This window comes from Monopterus albus, unplaced genomic scaffold (assembly GCF_001952655.1).
Source record: "Monopterus albus unplaced genomic scaffold, M_albus_1.0 scaffold98.1, whole genome shotgun sequence".
NCBI classification, from domain to species: Eukaryota; Metazoa; Chordata; class Actinopteri; order Synbranchiformes; family Synbranchidae; genus Monopterus; species Monopterus albus.
This window is the reverse complement of record NW_018127978.1, coordinates 2,145,391-2,162,458: the sequence shown is the minus strand read 5'-3', so window position 1 is coordinate 2,162,458 and position 17,068 is coordinate 2,145,391. Positions and strand designations below refer to the sequence as shown.

Below are 17,068 nucleotides of genomic sequence, written 5' to 3'. Positions count from 1 at the left end.
TCAAATAATTCAATTCAATTCAATTCAGTTTTATTTGTATAGCACCAAATCACAACAAAAGCAATCTCAGGACACTTTACAAAGTAAGGTACCTTACTATTATTATTATAGAGGAAAACCCCAACAAATCCTCCTTGAGCAAACACCTGGCGACAATGGCAAGGAAAAATTCCCTTTAACAGAAGAAACCTCCGACAGAACTCGACTCTTGGTGGGCAGCCTTCTGCCTCAACAGGTTGGAGTGAATTGATAGCAGGGAGAGAAAAGAAAAGATAACAATCAAACACTGGTCAGGTTGATGTGGCCAGTGACTGCTCATCAGAAACATAGAGCTCCAGAGCCAGGGCTATCTGCAGAAAGGTACAGGGAGAGAGAAAGGACACACTACAGGAGAAAGGAGACAAAATTAATGATGTGCAATGGTGGAATATAGATGCATGGAGAGGAGAGGAGGGGGGGATGCAGAGCATCATGGGGCCCCCCAGCAGCCTAGGCTTATAGCAGCATAACTAAGGAAAGTCTCAGGGTCACCTGAGCCTGCCCTAACTATAAGCTTTATCAAAAAGTACAATGGATAGCACATTTCATCGCAGCTCCTTCATGCTCTCTCTTTATCCCACGGGGCTGACATCTTCTGGACCCTCATCAACACAAACTTCAACAACAAAGACTGGAAAATACGATTCGACGCAGGTGAGAGACAGACAAGTAGATGACTTGATATGATGTGTGAAGTTAAATATGTGGTTTTTCTGATATCTGCTGACATCCTCAATTGCTGGAAAGGATCATAGCCACATGCAGGTATAAAGAACAGAGTATGGTCATTATCCTGGAGTTTTTATTTTTAGTTTTAGTGATGTGCCAGCTAAGTGGTTAAGGTTGTATGAACAAAATGTTTGAGGACTACTAACAATTTGCTTATATAATATGTTTTTTCTGGGTGTGTGGTTGGCAGAGAGGAGCTATGTGAACTTGAAATAGTGACAGAGGCCAGCTCCTCTGATTTGATGTATGGAAAATTTAGTTCAATTCAATTTTACATGTATATTGCCAAATCACAACAAAAGTTGTTTCAGGACACTTTACAAAGTGAGGTCTGGACCTTACTATTAATATTATAGAGGAAAAACCCATCAACCCCCCCTTGACCATGCACTTGGCAACAGCAGGGAGAAAAAACTCCCTTTAATGGAAGAAACGTCTGACAGACCCCAGTTCTTGGTGGGCAGCCTTCTGCCTCAACCGGTTGGGGTGAGTAGATAGAGGAGAGAGAAAAGAAAAGAAAAGCAACAAGACACAACAAAAACAACAACAAACAATCAAACACTGGGCAGGTTGATGTGGCTGGTGACTGCTCATCAGAAACATAGAGCTCCAGAGCCAGGGACACATGCAGAAAGGTACAGGGAGAGAGAGGACACACTACGGGAGAGAGGAGACACACAGTTAGTGACATGGGATGGTGGCATATAGATGCATGGAGAGAGAGGAGAGGTGAGGAACTCAGAGCATCATGGGGCCCCCCAGCAGCCTAGGCTTATAGCAGCATAACTAAGGAAAGTCTCAGGGTCACCTGAGCCTGCCCTAACTATAAGCTTTATCAAAAAGTACAATGGATAGCACATTTCATCGATGCAGCAGACATTCAAGAAAAATAACTGTGTGATTTTAGTGATGGGGGCCCTGTGCCCCAGTCTAGCAATGCCCCTGATATTAAAGCTATCTTAATGTTAAATTCAGAAGAGTATTAGGAGGAAACTTTTCAGAATACCATTTAACATATGAATGATACCAGACCACCTCAGAGTGTGCCACAGGAAATTATCAGGGTGTTATGATGTAGAATTCTAAAATTAAAGCCCCCTAAAATGTCATACAAGTACAGGATGATATTGGAAGGAGACTTCTTGCTTTCACGGATGAATCATTTCACATCTGAATAATGCAGAGGCTTAGTAAATGGCAGTCTGGTGGAGCTCAACTTGTTCAAGACAGTGGAGATGACATCAGTCTTCAAGAATCACAACCCACACCCCCACCCCCCATCCAACCCTCACTATGCTCAACATCATCCAAACAAAGTTGATGGTTGATTGGCACACAGATTTGGTAGATAATACAATTTTATTTTTAGTGTAAACATAAAATCTTGCTGTGGGCCTTTTGGTTGACTGGGGAAGCCTGGTTATAGGAGAGTGTATAACACTGTTTTTTTCCTCATTATAAAAGGAAAGCCAAAAAAAAATAATCTACATAAATCCCACCCACTGGGACCACTGAAAGAGTAAAGAGATTCCTGTGATATGAAGTAGGATTGACAATTGAAAAAGAACAAACATACCCCTGGTGCAAGCGCAGGGCCTACAGAAGTTGGAATTGTATCTTCTAGTCTTACATAAAAAGAAAGTCACCTTCAGCTTTTTCCCATTTAGGGGTCACCACAGCAAATCGTCACACTGACGACTTGCATGTTGACATTTGGCATGTGTTTTATTCCGGATGCCCTTCCTGACGCAACCCTGACTCAAACCTGGGTCGCAGCAGCGAGGGCACTGCGCCTTAACCACTAGCCTACCAGGGACAGCTGTCTTCTAGTCTTACACATCTGAGCCAATTATATTTATATTGCACAGCTAAATTATTTAACAATAGGTAGTACACAACTGATCAGAGATGAGTTTTCACAGAGTCCATGTAAGTCTCAGTCAGGGCTGTGTGTTAATTTGGACCCAAAAACATGACAGACAAAGGCAAAACTAGTTAAAGGTTTAACTGTGGGATGTGGAGATGGACAAAGCCACTCTGGGGCTGAGAGTGATGACAATAGGCTACTGCAGATCTATGATGCAACAGGACAAGGATGCTCAACCACGGTTTAATCTCTTGGAGCCAAATGTGAGGCCTTTTCTTGAGACCAGTAAACATTAGAAATTTGATGGGAGTGTCCACAGGATTGTGTTGGAGGCACTCAGAAGATGCTGAAAACAGTAGAACAGATAAGTAGGTCTGGGTCTTTGGAAGAAAGGATGGGACACCAGGCAAGTATTCAGATCCAGAGGTGACAAGTGAGGCCGGTTAGTATACAGGTATAGATTGTGGCTAATTCAGTTAAGCAGGCATGAACCTCTCAGCCCAAGACAGAATTTTTAAAAAAAGGACAAGATAGGCAAGTATATTTATTTTTATCTACAGACTTCAGAGCTAGAAAATAAAGAAAGTGAAGAAGTAGGCCAGCTTACACTGGAGATCTTCTGAGTTCCTTAGTGAATGGATTAGTGAGTTCAAAGATAAAAATCCTCTCAATACTGAGCTCAGTAAAACAGAGAGAAAAGCCTCACAAAAAAGGGTCAATAAGCAGTCCTTTAAACATTAACAGAATACAACTATCCAGATGCAGGGCACAAACACTTATGATCAAACGATATCCACAAAAAGCAGAGGTAGAAACCAGAAGCAGGCAATAGGCAGATAAACAGGGGCTGTTTAATAAGAACAATAGATAGATAGATAGATCTGCAAACAACAAAGGCCTATCCAACAATTACAAAACAAAACAGGGCATGATAAATAGGCATACTACCAAGGCACAGGTGAAACCAATCAGCTGCTGACTGAGTTGAGTAAAGCTGGGGCAGATGTCATGGTGCAAGACAGGAAGTCTTCAAAAAATAAAAGCCTCAAACAGGATGTCCAGGACAGGTCATGACAGTCTCCCCATTTTCGGTCTTGAGAGACAGTGCATCATAGGAACTTGAAGAACTCCATGACAATTCCCTTAATTTATTGTTCCTCAGTCATCAGTCCTCACTCAACTGGAAATTGGGGAGAATCGACAGTAGTGCAGTGGGTAGAGCAGTCACTTTCCAACCAGAAGGTTGAAGGTTCAAACCTCAGTGCCTGCACTCCGTGTGCCAAAGTGTCCTTGGGTAAGACACTGAATCCCCCTGGTTACCCTTGATGGTAGTGCGTATACACACAGTGGCCTGGGCCCCTTGGCTCCGAGCATAATTTCGTTGTACGTGTGACAATAAATAAAGTTGCTTCTTTTTAAAATTGTTCTTGTTCGTTATGATGGACATCCCAAAGCTCTTATTTCTGCTACAAGGAGCAAGGACTGAGGTATGAAGAGGCTGCCTGGAGGAGCTATATTCAATGATACACACATGCTTCCTTCATGGAAGTCTGTTATTAAATGCCCTGCTCCTTTATTGGAAACCAGCTTGTGATTGGACATTTCACATAAAGTATTGGAGGAAAGGCCTTCTCATATATAACCCAGTTATATCATTTTCCTTGGTTCCTTTCTCCAAGCAGTTTCTCCTTGTATCTTTTCCTTGCCTGTTATGTGGCCAGGACTAAGATGCAAGAAAAAGATGCAAAGGGGGTGGATTGTTATTCTGCAAGTCTAATGTCATCTCCACTGTCTAAATGGGATCAGCTCCAAGTTGTGGAGATAGCACCAAACTGCCATCTGCTAAGCCTCTACATCAGTGTGAAGTGAAATTATAAGTCACTGAAACAGAAAGTGTCCTTCTAATGTCAATCTATACTTAAGTTTTAATTTAATATCAATCCGAACTTGGAATTAATGTAGAGTTTGTATGACATTTTAGGGGGCTTTGATTTTGAAAGTACTCATCAGAATGCCCTGATATCTCCTATGGCACACTCCCAGGTGGTCTGCTATCCATCAGATGTGAAATGGCCCTGTGAAAAGAGTTTCTTCTTAATATCAATCTGAATTTAACATTAAGACAGCTTTATTATTTAATATTTATTTAAACTGATTTAGTTATTGTATTGTTATGTATTTTATGTATTTGCCGTTTTTTATTTACTATTTCATTTACTTTTGACAGACACACTAGTGACTGAATGAAGGTGAAATCACGTTCCTGATAGCAGGGAAGTTTGCTTTTATTTTGAAATTAGTTCTTCCACGGCTTTACCGTAATATGCTGCATATAGACCACACGCAAAATACTGGGGCGGCTGGCTCGATTGTGTTTTTCGAAGTGGAGGCTGGCTTGACCGCAGTGGCAGGGACTGAAATAAACTTGTCTAGAACATGTTCCAAAATGTCGATCTGGAGACGGAATGCAGACTGGACGAAAAGCTGGACCGAGGTACGACCGGTGGGTAGTGTTGTGTCCGTGTGTGTTCACCCGAGTTGGACCAAGTTCCATAGAATGTTTAGTTAGCTGCAAGGTAAACTCCGATACAACTTACTGAACCACTCGTCTTTTTAAGATACTCTACTCACAAACCCACTAACACCACTCGGTAGGTTTCCTCGATATGAAGCCAGCCTAGGAGACATGCAAATCTCCAAACACTAAGCCCAAATTCACATCCGATGCTGTATTTTGTAGATGTAGCCAGGCTAGCACTCTATGGGGGGAACATTTCGACACAATACCGGTCAGATAATGACCTTGTCTCGCCAGTGTCTTCAACTTCAGGTTTCGCCATTTCAGGCACACTCTCATCCCCGTTTTATTTAGTTCCAACAGACAAGCATATTCACAGTTGGCTCAACAAGGGAGAGAGATGATGCAGGAAAAGTGTCTTTCCCCCCGGGGGGGCCGGGGGGCAGGCAGGCAATTAAAGCTTAACGTCAATGGCATCCCCATATCCCCATGCTGAGGAACCACAAGATGGCACTACCAGCTCTCATCACCTTACTCTAGATTCAAAGTCCGCATCAAATCCATTCATCAAGGTTTCTACTGCTTTTTCTTTTGTAGAATAACATAGAGAACATCAGATGCTGCTAAACTACTTACATTTACCTAGAGTAAATGTTCATGAAATATCGGTGACATATTGAAATTTGAAATTAATCTCCCACACTGTATTTTTCAGGCTTCTTGATCAGGTCCTGATTCCATCATATTAAGTTGATTATCTTAAATTATTGATATGAGTGAAAGAATAACAGACAACTTACTCTCAGAACTACAGATTCATTATGGGGCCAATACTGACTACTACTCCATATCTATATGTGAATCAGGGTTGCAGCTGGTGCTGTAACTATCAATAGTGCAGCCGGTGCAGTGCACCAGGGCCCAGCGGGTCTCAAGGGCTCATGTGGGAAGGGTTTTGATAGCTGCATTAATTGCAGGAGGCCCTCCATAGGCTTCGCTTTGTTAAGGGTTGGGATCAGGGATTTAAATTTACACTATGTTGGAAAATGTGCACTTACTGTAATCTGTCTGTGATAACGTTTTGGCCACCGATGCCATTATTTATGTTGAATCCTATTCTCATACTGTGTTGATTCACAATTAGTTGCTGTGCTCTTCTTGATGGCTATTTGTTCTATATCTATTGACATACAGTGTACAATACCTTTCTACCTTTGTGCTGATTTGTTAATGTAGACTGGCTTAATATTTCAGATGTTTGGTAACTGGATAAATTTGGCTGTGGTGGTTAGAATCCAGGGTTGGCCTTGATTAGCCACTGTCTGTGGTGCTGATCACTGGCTGGTTTTCATGATGGGACTTGCATGATAAGCCTCTCTGTGCAATTGTCTGGAGTGGTTGTGTGTGTGTGTGTGTGTGTGTGTGTGTGTGTGTTCGTGCATGCATGCATGTGTGTGTATTTGGGACAGGGTGGGCCACAGAAAAAAATCGCACCGGGGCACAATTTGAGTTAAGCTACTCAGTATGATAACCATCTCACAAAATATCATGGTATATGCCTCTCTGTGTGTTGGTCTGGAGTGGTTGTGTGTGTGTGTGTGTGTGTGTGTGTGTGTGTGTTCGTGCATGCATGCATGTGTGTGTATTTGGGACAGGGTGGGCCACAGAAAAAAATCGCACCGGGGCACAATTTGAGTTAAGCTACTCAGTATGATAACCATCTCACAAAATATCATGGTATTATTATACAGAATTGCATAATTACTGTTATTTTCAGCTACAACAACCCTTTAAGGGAATGAAAACAAAAGGAACTTTTTCATTGTAAGTGACTGTAACAGTTGATGGAGGTGGATTGCAGCACTAGATTGACCCTAAAGAATAAACAGAATTGTAAACATGATTTTAAAAAAGCATATACTGTAACCATAACTTGCTATATAAGTAAAGCATGTTAACACCAGAAGTAGAGTAAGTTTTCACAACTTTTACTTATAAGTGCTAGTGTCACTCTGTAAAAGTAGCCGATTCTGTTACAAGTAAAAGTCCTACATTGAAAATGAATCAGAATCAGCTTTATTGGCCAGGCTTGTCGGTCTCATGAGGAATTTGACTCCACTACAGTGGCTCTCAATGTGTATGTACAATGTTCTTCTGTAAGGCAAGTGAACAAGACAGAAAACAAAAAAGAATGTGCAAACAAGAAAAAGGAATGTGCATTAGGGAAATAAAGTACTTACACACAGTTTAGATGGAATTTTTCACATATATACAAAAGTATGTTTACAAGGTATTGCAGTGAAGGTTGTCTTTCTGCTATGCAGTCATGGGTTAAGTGTTCATCAGTGTGATGGCCTGGAGGAAGAGACTGTCCATGTGCCTGGTTGTTTTGTTGTACAGTGACCTGTAGTGCCATTCAGAGGGGAGGAGTTCAAACTATGTCCAGGGTGTGAGGGTTGTGCAGAAATCTTCTCTGCCCTCCTTTTGACCCTTGAGGTGTACAGGTCCTCCATGGAGGGCAGGCTGGCACCAATGATTCCTTCTATAGTTCTGACTGTCAGCTGAAGTCTGTTCCTGTCCTGTTTGGTTGCTGAGCCAAACCAGACAGTGATGGAAGAGCAGAGAACAAACTCAGTGATTCCTCTGTAGAACTGTATCAGCAGCTCCTGGGGCTAGTTGAACTTCCTGAGAAGGCGCAGGAAGTACATCCTCTGCTGTGCCTTTTTGATGATGGTGCTGATGTTGGGCGACCACTTCAAGATCTGGGAGATAGTGGAGCCCAGGAACTTGTAGGACTTTACTGCTGATACAGTGCTGCTGAGTATAGTGGGAGGCTCTTCCTGAAATCCACTGTCATCTCCACAGTTTTCAGCATATTCAGCTCCAGGTTGCTGCAACCACACCACAGGGCCAGCTGTTCAACCTCCCATCTGTAGGACAACTTCATCTTGGATGAGGCTGATGACCGTTGTATTGTCTATGAACCTCAGGAGTTTAACAGAGGGGTCCCCTCTGTTGGTGTGGAAGGAGAAGAGCAGTGGGGAGAGCACACGTCCCTGGCGGGCGCCTGTGCTAGTAGTCTAGATGCTGGATGTGGGTTTTTCCCAGCCTCACCTGCTGCTTCCTGTCTGTCAGAAAGCTGGTGATCGACTGACAGGTGGGGGCAGGCACAGTGAGCTGGGTCAGTTTAGCACTGGGTCAGTTTAGAGTGAAGGATTCCAGGGTGATGGTTTTGAACGCCGTGCTGAAGTCCACAAAGAGGACCCATGCATAGGTCCCTGGGGAGTCGAGGTGTTGCAGGATGTAATGCAGTGCCATGTTGACTGCATCGTCCTGTTTGCCTAGTAGGCAAACTGCAGGGCATCTAGCAGCTGGTCTCTGATGTCCTTCAAGTGGGCCAGCACCAGTCTCTCAAAGGACTTCATAACTACAGATTGCCTGGGCAACAGGTCTGTAGTCATTCTATTATGGTTTTGGAATTGCTTCCTGTTTTTGTGTTTTTATTTTGGTCAGACTTCCTACTCTGTCACCTCACCTGCCCCAGTTTTACTACAGTTCATTATCACTACTCATTGTTTCCACCTGTGGCTCATGATCGTCTGGTCTTCAGCTCATATATTCTCCTCATTTCCCTCTGTGCTTTGTTGGTTCATCCTTGATTCTGTTCAGCCTGGTTGGTTTTAAAAGCAAAGTGTAGGTGTAGATACGGTGTATTAAAGAATACAAGGGAAAAGCTGTGACAATTTTTCTGCACCATAGAGCAGTTTTTGCTGAAATTTTCCATATCTGAGTCAAGGGTCTAAGGACAGAAGTTGTACTGATTGTAAAGCTCTTTGAGGCTAATTTGTGATTATTGATATTGATAAATAAAATGATTTGACAGTAGAAATGGATCAGAATTCAAAAAGTTTTCTTTTGAAACGCTTGAGGAAATGGCCAGTACCTAAAAGATATAGAGAAAATAAATAATTATTTGTATTACATGGACTATAATAAATGAATTATGGTGTACTCTTAAATTCATTGCATCCAGTGCTATATCATTTTCACAGTGACACTATTTTCTGTTTTGCAGGTCTGCAAAGATAGAGGGCCTCCTCTGTGAGTCAGCCACTATGACTGTGGCATTCAGTGCTGCTGAATACTAAAATAGACTACAGGCCAACAGAAAACCTCTTCTAAGGAAACACACAGACCGAGTCATCGCTTCCACATCTCCTCATCACAACGGCCCATTGTGGGCTGCTATGTCAAGTCAAGCCAGCATTTATTTGTATAGCACTTTACAACAGCCAACAGATTGACCAAAGTGGCAGCTGCTCTGGACACAAGCTTGCCTCAGTAAGGCAGGACAGGCCACTAGTCATTGCTTCAAGAGACCAGCAAACAGTCAACAAAGAGCACTTCGCATTAATTCTAGCACTTGAAGTCAGTAAAATGACTGTAGACTGAGAATCCTCGTGAGTCTTGTCTGTGTCTGCTCAGTCTCTTGGCCAGGGTCCTTAAGTTAGTTCTGTTCGTTCCATTATTAGACAATGTTCCACCACCAGAATCATCTGAAGAGGCAGCTGCAAGAAACCCAACCAGCCAGCAGGCAGCGCTTTCACTGCCAGGAGTGTGGGAAGCAGTACAACACCCAGCTAGGTTATAGACGCCACCTAGTGGCAGCCCACACTGCTGCAACAGGCCAGCCCTGCCCAGAAGGAGCAGTTTCATTACTTGAGCAGTTTGGCGGCCACATTGACAGGCCTCCACCACTAGAGAGCAACACTAACACTACTGTGCCAGTGAGAGAGAGGAAATACTCATGTGAACGATGTGACCGCCGTTTTTACACTCGTAAGGATGTACGACGTCACAGTGTGGTGCACACAGGGCGCCGTGACTTCCTGTGTCCACAATGTGCACAACGCTTTGGCCGCAGGGATCACCTGACCCGCCATTTGAAGAAGAGCCATGCCCAGGACTCAGGATTGATGTCACCCTGTACTCCAAATATTCCTGTGGCTACACCAACCTCTGCCACTCAGTGCCTAGTGAAGGAGGAACCCAGTCCTGTGACCTCTGATATGGGTTCTGTTTCCAAGGAACCAGTGGAGACTTTATCAAGGGACATGTACAACTCCTACCCCATGGCCAGTCCTGTCCCTGGGATGGGCCACCCTCGTGGTCTCATGCAGGGCTCTTTGCCTTCAAGCATATGTGTTGGTCAGCACATGTCTTCTCACCCCCACCACCATAACCTCCAGCCCCCAGTGGCTCCACAGCAGCAGCCCTATAGTAACATGGACAGGTACCAGCATAGCTCTACCTCATATCCTCGTGTTGATGTGGACAGTTTCCTGCTGGACCTGCAAAGTGTCCCTCCACCCCACATGAATGCTGTCAACTCGTCTACCTCTGCTTCTGGCTCCCCTCAGAGGGAGGTGCTGGGTGAAGGGGTATGTGCTGGCATTGACACACACCTGCTTTGCAGGAGCCCTGCTGCCACCTCAGCTGAGCTGTCCTGCTCCACAAACATGGATCTTGGGCCTCTGTTAGGCTTTTTGCCATTCAGCCTGCCACCCTTCAGCACTCACATGGGGATGGGAGGATTGGTGATGAGCTGTCAACCTGCTACTAACACTACTTCCTCTTCGTCCTCCTCCACTGGGCTGCCCTCCCAGGCTCCAGGGCCTTTCACCTTCTTCCAGCCTACCCAGGCTCATGTATCCCAGGGCCCCAGTGCCCACAGCCAACTACCTCAGCCATACAGTGGTCCTGCTATGAGCATGTCCAGTTCCCTACCTCACTACTACCAGGCCTTTCAGCAGTAAGAAGCTCTATCCCCACAGAATGTTGCCTTTAAACATTCTTATGGATTTTTCATAAAAAAGATTAAAACATAAAAATATAATGTTTATTGTAAAACAAATGTATACTTTTAGCCTGTATAATGATACTAATTTTAGGTTTTTGTTGAGCACAACAAATCACCTTCTCAGTATTACCTCATAATTTACAAAGGAAGCTTGAGCATTTGAGGAAATGTAGATGGTCTCTCAACAGAGTACCTCTTATTGTTACGAACAGTGGATGCACTTAATTTACTTGTCACAGGTGCTGAAGATGTTGAGTCATCCAGTTTTAGGTTATCTTGAAAACACTACATTGTGAGGAAATATTTTATCCAGTTATGTATGATGTTTAAGAAAATGTTTTGTTATTTTAGTTTGCTGGAGCTTAAACAGCCTTGCAGAGTGAGAATAGCTGGTATAAGTTGTACTCAGTTACATTTAATGAGTATAAGCCAAAAAAGAAAGAAATTAAAAATGCTAAATCAGCAGCACCATCTATATATATCAGGTGGTCAATTCTCTGAAATATGCAGTAAAGAGACCCCAATCCAGTCATCCAACATTACATAGTTTTTGTTGCAAATGTTCTGGCACAAAAGGTCAGAAACATCAAGAGAGCAGTGCAGTAGGTGTATTATCATTAAAGCCCAACTCAGAAATGTATAGTTGCTGACTGACATACTGTGCTAACCTGAGTCACTGATCTCAGGGTTGTTGCGGTCCCTTAAAATACATAAAAGCACATATTCTTTACCTAGTCATGATATAAATGAGCTCTTATAGCAGTCTCACAAAACCCACAGTTGGGGGTGGGGGGAGTATTTATGGTGGGTGTAAAGTACCAAAATATTTTGTAGAACTAGTTGAGTGAGTGGGTATCTGTGTTCCTGAACTGTGACACTTGTGAAGTCACGCTTCTCTTAAGGTAGACATAAACATATCTACAGAGCTATGCAGAGAAGGGTGTTATGGATAACCATAAGTAGGAGAACCTCTCAGAGGAGCCAGTGTGCACACTTAACAAGGCACCCAGTTGTGTAGCATTAATTACACATTTGTTAATTATGTAATAAACAGTTGTGTAATTAACTACAGCACTGGGTATGCATACAGACGGGTCTTTTCATGTATGAACCACTACAGTGTACTACTTAAAGTACTGTGTAAGCATGTGAGTATCAATATGTCTGAATCTCATTGTCTGATGCAAGTTCCTACTGCCTGCACTGTAGAAGTAAGCTCACCGCAGACCATTTCTCAAAGTGTTAAAAACCAAAAATATACAATATTAATGCTCAACATAATTTTAAAGTTAATATCTAGGTTCACACCTTGTGCCCTACCAAGAAACAAAAGCATTTTGCAATAAGTTGAACTGTTTGTATCTGAAGCAGAGGTCATCCAGCCCTCTCTTCTATTTTTACAGTAAAAGGTGGCAACCTTGGTGACGTGGGGCACTTACTGTATGAAGGGCATTGTAATTTAGTGCAATGGGGCGACAGTGGTGTAGTTTGTAGAGTAGTTGTCTCCCAACCGGAAGGTGGAAGGTTCGAATCATGGTGCCTGAAGTCCACGTGTCGAAGTGTCCTTGGGCAAAACACTGAACCCCCAAGTTGCCCATGATGGTGACACGCAATGGCATGCAGCAGCCCGGAGCCCTTGGCTCCAAACAAAATTTCATTGTATGCGTTACAATGACAAAAGAGGGTTCTTCTTTAGGCAAAAAGAAGTCTCAAATTTCACCCTCTTACTTGTTTTGTTCTTTTCCACCTACCACTGGATCTGAGCATGCTGTCAAAATTTACCTACTTGATATGAATTTCAAACTTTTTTTTTTCTTTCTTTAAGAGAATCCACTATAAATACTGTGGAGGCCTTCAGAGTACTTCGTCCTGTTTCCTGTCTTCTGCAGTGTCATTGTTATTGACACCCAGTTTTCCAAGGTTGTGATGTTAGATCGCAAGTGTTTCTGATGGACTTGGGACTAAAACTTGATCCCTGTGATCCTCGCCATGTCTTTGCTCTATAGGCTTGGGAGGTCTAGAAAAAGAGCAGTTGATTTAGATATTTAGAGAGAGAGAGAAAGAGATGATTCTCTCTTCTGCCTTAATTTCATGAACTGTATGTTGACTAGTATTGTAACAAGCCTCAGAGTCTTGCAACAGTGTCTTAAAATGCTACTGCAGTGCCTCTCTCAAAGTGTCTAAATTCTTGACAGGGTTTAAGCACTTATGATAATTTTAGAAAGGATTAATTTGATCTGTACCTCAAACATGTATAACTGTGGGTTTCTGTTATTGTTTGTACTTGTTTCTAGTTATTTTGGCTCTTGTACCATTAGATTAAAACTATAAATGTAGATTTTATTAATCTAAGCTCTATCTATTAACATTGACATTATAATTGACTGAAACCTACCTCTATATTGTCATACATTCACCGGCCACTTTATTAGGTACACCTTTACAATTGTATGCAATTAAATGCAACACTTCCATCTTAATATCTGTGTTTATGAAGCTCAAAACGTCTCAGTTGTTGGTGACATTGTCATAAATGTGTACATTCAATTATATGTTTATTAATAAGGTCATAGAGGTGGTGTTATACTGGACCATATTATATTCAGAGGTGTCTCTATTTTTGTCCTCCCCAGCTGCATACATGAGAGGGTTATAATGTTAGGAACACCTCTAAATATAATGTAGCCCAGTACAACACCAACTTTGACCTCAATGTGTCTCTCTTCTGTTTGTTTTTTGCCTCAGATTTGAGATCATTGTTTTTTAAACTTTATCCATTGTGCATTAATCTCTTTATACAGCATCCACTGAATGAGTAAGGGCATCTCCAGTCATCTTTTTTTGTTTTATTTTATATCCACTACTGACACCACTAAATATGACAGCTCATTTACTGTTCTCCATTTCAGAATTAAAGTTTTTCTTTGATGTGGAGTTCATCTTATTTAGATTTTTGTTTTATTATTTCTGACTTTTCAAACATTTCTTTCAGTTTGTGTGTTTTATATTCCTGTCTGTGTACATGGCCCTGCAGTCTCATGCCTTTTTATGAGGACTGGTGGGGCATTTACCTGTGCTAAATATGAATGACTGGAATGCGCTTTTAAGCTACAAAGACATTGTGAGAGCACAAGTGCAAACAGTTATACAATTTAAGACCATGATCATGAATCAGATTTAGACTTTTCTTAGGTCTTTAGGAACAAATTTAAGAAAAACACATTCAGAAGGTATTGGGGAATGAGGCCCCTTGTTTTCTGTACTTGCCCTTAATGATATTTCTGCTTATTTACTACCTCAGTGAAGAGAGAGGTGACTGTGTAACTTTGTAGCTGCTTGGTTTTTTTTTGTTTTGTTTGTTTTGTTTGTTTTTTTTAAACTGCAGTTACCTCACAGTAGAAAGATGTCTGGTGCAAGAAATACCACAGTACCTGTCAGGTCATTTGTGCATTTGTTGTTTTATAATGTTGAGTGTCTGCCTCTGCAGTCGGTAATGTTTACTCTGTATGATTCGGGACCTCAGTCTAAAGGAATTCCATAGTTGAATGTTGAAATGTACCAACAACACTTTGGTACTGGGGATTCCCTCTCTGAGCACTTCACTTGAAAACAGCATTATCATTTTATATTCCAAACTGATGTTTCTGCTCTGAGTGATGAAAATTTATCAAGCATGCTTTTAAACAGTTTCTCATACCAGTTTTAGAAGTCTGAGGATTTGCTGCTTTTCTGTTACAATGTGAATATCTGCTTTGGTACTCTTTAGTCAGGCAAATTAAGCAGTTTAAACACAAATGTGAGCCCTGAAAATCATAATGCACATTTTCTTAAACATTTTTTGGCGTGCACAATAAGGATGGGAAGATGTGACTTTCTCTCAGTACGATTTGATGCACGATATGGTGTGTATGATTTAATTCAATCACAATACAATTAAAAATTCAATGACTAGCTGTGGAATACTTGTATTTTATTCCTCTTTTTTGTCACCCTTTTCTCGCACTGGTTTGATTATATAAAGAACCACCACAACTTAGATTGATTGTTAACTCACACTATATGTGTTAATTGGCCCTCCCACATGGCCAGAATCTGCGACATCACTGCTCACACTGTACGTAAATTTAGTCGGCATGATGTGAGTGTTCCCGCTGGAAACAGAAATCCAAACCAGGTGTGTTCATTGAAAATTAGAGGGGGTGTGCACAAGAAAAAGGCGGGCACTAATGAGCCACGGCACAAATGCTTTATTCAGCACCTAAAACCTGAGGAAGAACTTGGAGTGGATCTTTTATGATTTTGAATCTTTTGTGAATGAGCAAGGGGTTCACATTCCTTATTACTGTATCTGTCAACACTGTGATAGGGAAGCACCTTATCTCTAAGGGTGAGTCCAGCCACCCCACGAAGGAAACTCATTTCAGCCACTTGTATTCATGATCTTATTCTTTCGGTCCCTACCCACAGCACACATTCATTTTACATTGTTTCATAAAAGCTCAGATCATACTGTGTAGATATTTGCACATTTAACATCTTTTTGTATTTTTTACATTTGTTTATCCCCAGAACTTCATATTCTGTTGCTAGCTGCAAGTGTCAGAATAAGAACCACCCCTCCAGTCCCTTGTGAAATGCCAGAAGAGTTCCGGTTTCCTTGGACAGGAGTGAAGAAGTGGAGGAGTTTGAAAACTGGCTCCACAATCCAGAAGGTCCCAGAAAAAAGCTGAATCTTTTAATTTTTTGCATTCTGGGTATGGCAACAGATAACATTAGCTGTAGTACAAACTTTGTAGTAATACATTTTTGTTGATTTTGTATCCTTAGTCCTTTCGCCTAGATTTTTGTGTGGTCATCTGTTGGATGTCATGGCACAGAGAGTGACATGGAATGTTCTGGCACGCCTGCAGTGTCTCAAAAAACAATTATATATAAAATGAACTGGAAGGGGTGAATGGAATAAAAAGGGTTGCCATCAGGTGGTTCAGTTTGGCTTGTAATCAAGCAGGTGGGCTCCAGGAATGTTGCAGTGCTGCAAGCAATGAGGGGCAGGCACAGTAATGGGGTTTGTGCCTTGCTAAAATGTTAGATGTTTTTTTCCACATGTTAAATATAAATTTACATCCTGGTATTTTGTAAATCCATGTTCAGACTGGATGAAAATTATCTTTATAACTCCAGGCACTTGTAACTTTTGCATCACATTTAAGTGTCCACTCTGACTACTGATTAACCCAAGTCCTTCATGAGTAGTGAGTACAAATTGTGACAGTGGATAAATTTCTTTTTCTGGCACTTTGTTTTATAACAACAATAAAGTGTGCTATTTAAGTATGACATATGATTATTGCTTTTATATCTTGAATTATAAATTGAGTTACTTAAAGTTTACACAGCAGTATATTATGCAAGAATGTGCTTTATTACAATAATTGTATAAATAAGGTTTATAAGCTAAGACCTAAAAAACAGAAAAATATCTGGTGCATTTATACTTCCTTTGCTCCAGATATGAAGATCAGGTGGCCATGTCAGGTATGAATTTGCTATAGAGACCCATACCACTGGGCTATATGTACTGTACAGATTTAAAAGGAATGGATGCTGCAGTATTACAAAATAAAGGATGCCAGCTGTTATAAAACATGAAAGAAGAAGAAGATTTGATTTAATTTGATTTGATTTGATTTATTCTTTCAAGCATATAAAACAGTTGATATAACAACACACATTTTTACACACAATCCAATATCAATTTGCTTATACCTAGTACATGCTTGAATGGAGTAGGAAGAAGTCAGACTTATCCAGTCCTACCCCATGACATCATCTTACCATCATTGGTTTACAAGCAGTATCTCTACATAAATAATTCTCTTCTACACCACACAAGTAATATACTAAAAAAATTATAACAGAGTGTTAACATTCTTACATAATTACATTCTTAAATAATTATCTTCTACACCACACAAGTAATATACTAAAGAATTATTACAAAGTGTTAACATTCATACACCACACCCACAATGTTCCATCTAATTAATCATTAAGC

At 41.3% G+C, this 17,068-nt stretch overlaps 1 protein-coding gene across 3 annotated transcripts; it reads left to right on the top strand.

The window, feature by feature from the left end:
• The first annotated feature begins 4,987 nt into the window (after nt 1-4,987).
• On the top strand, nt 4,988-15,746 carry LOC109965311 (zinc finger protein PLAGL2-like). Of its 3 annotated transcripts, none has more exons than XM_020609227.1 (3): nt 4,988-5,138; nt 9,229-10,965; nt 15,583-15,746. In XM_020609227.1, exons 2-3 carry the CDS (start codon nt 9,689-9,691, stop codon nt 15,644-15,646), a joined length of 1,341 nt encoding a protein of 446 aa, XP_020464883.1. In that variant the 5' UTR covers nt 4,988-5,138; nt 9,229-9,688; the 3' UTR covers nt 15,647-15,746. The 3 variants fall into 3 exon arrangements, with proteins under 3 accessions (XP_020464883.1, XP_020464882.1, XP_020464881.1); XM_020609226.1 differs by lacking the exon at nt 15,583-15,746 and adding an exon at nt 12,839-13,500 and having other exon boundaries at nt 4,988-5,129; XM_020609225.1 differs by lacking the exon at nt 15,583-15,746 and adding an exon at nt 12,839-13,500.
• The last annotated feature ends 1,322 nt before the right edge of the window (nt 15,747-17,068 follow it).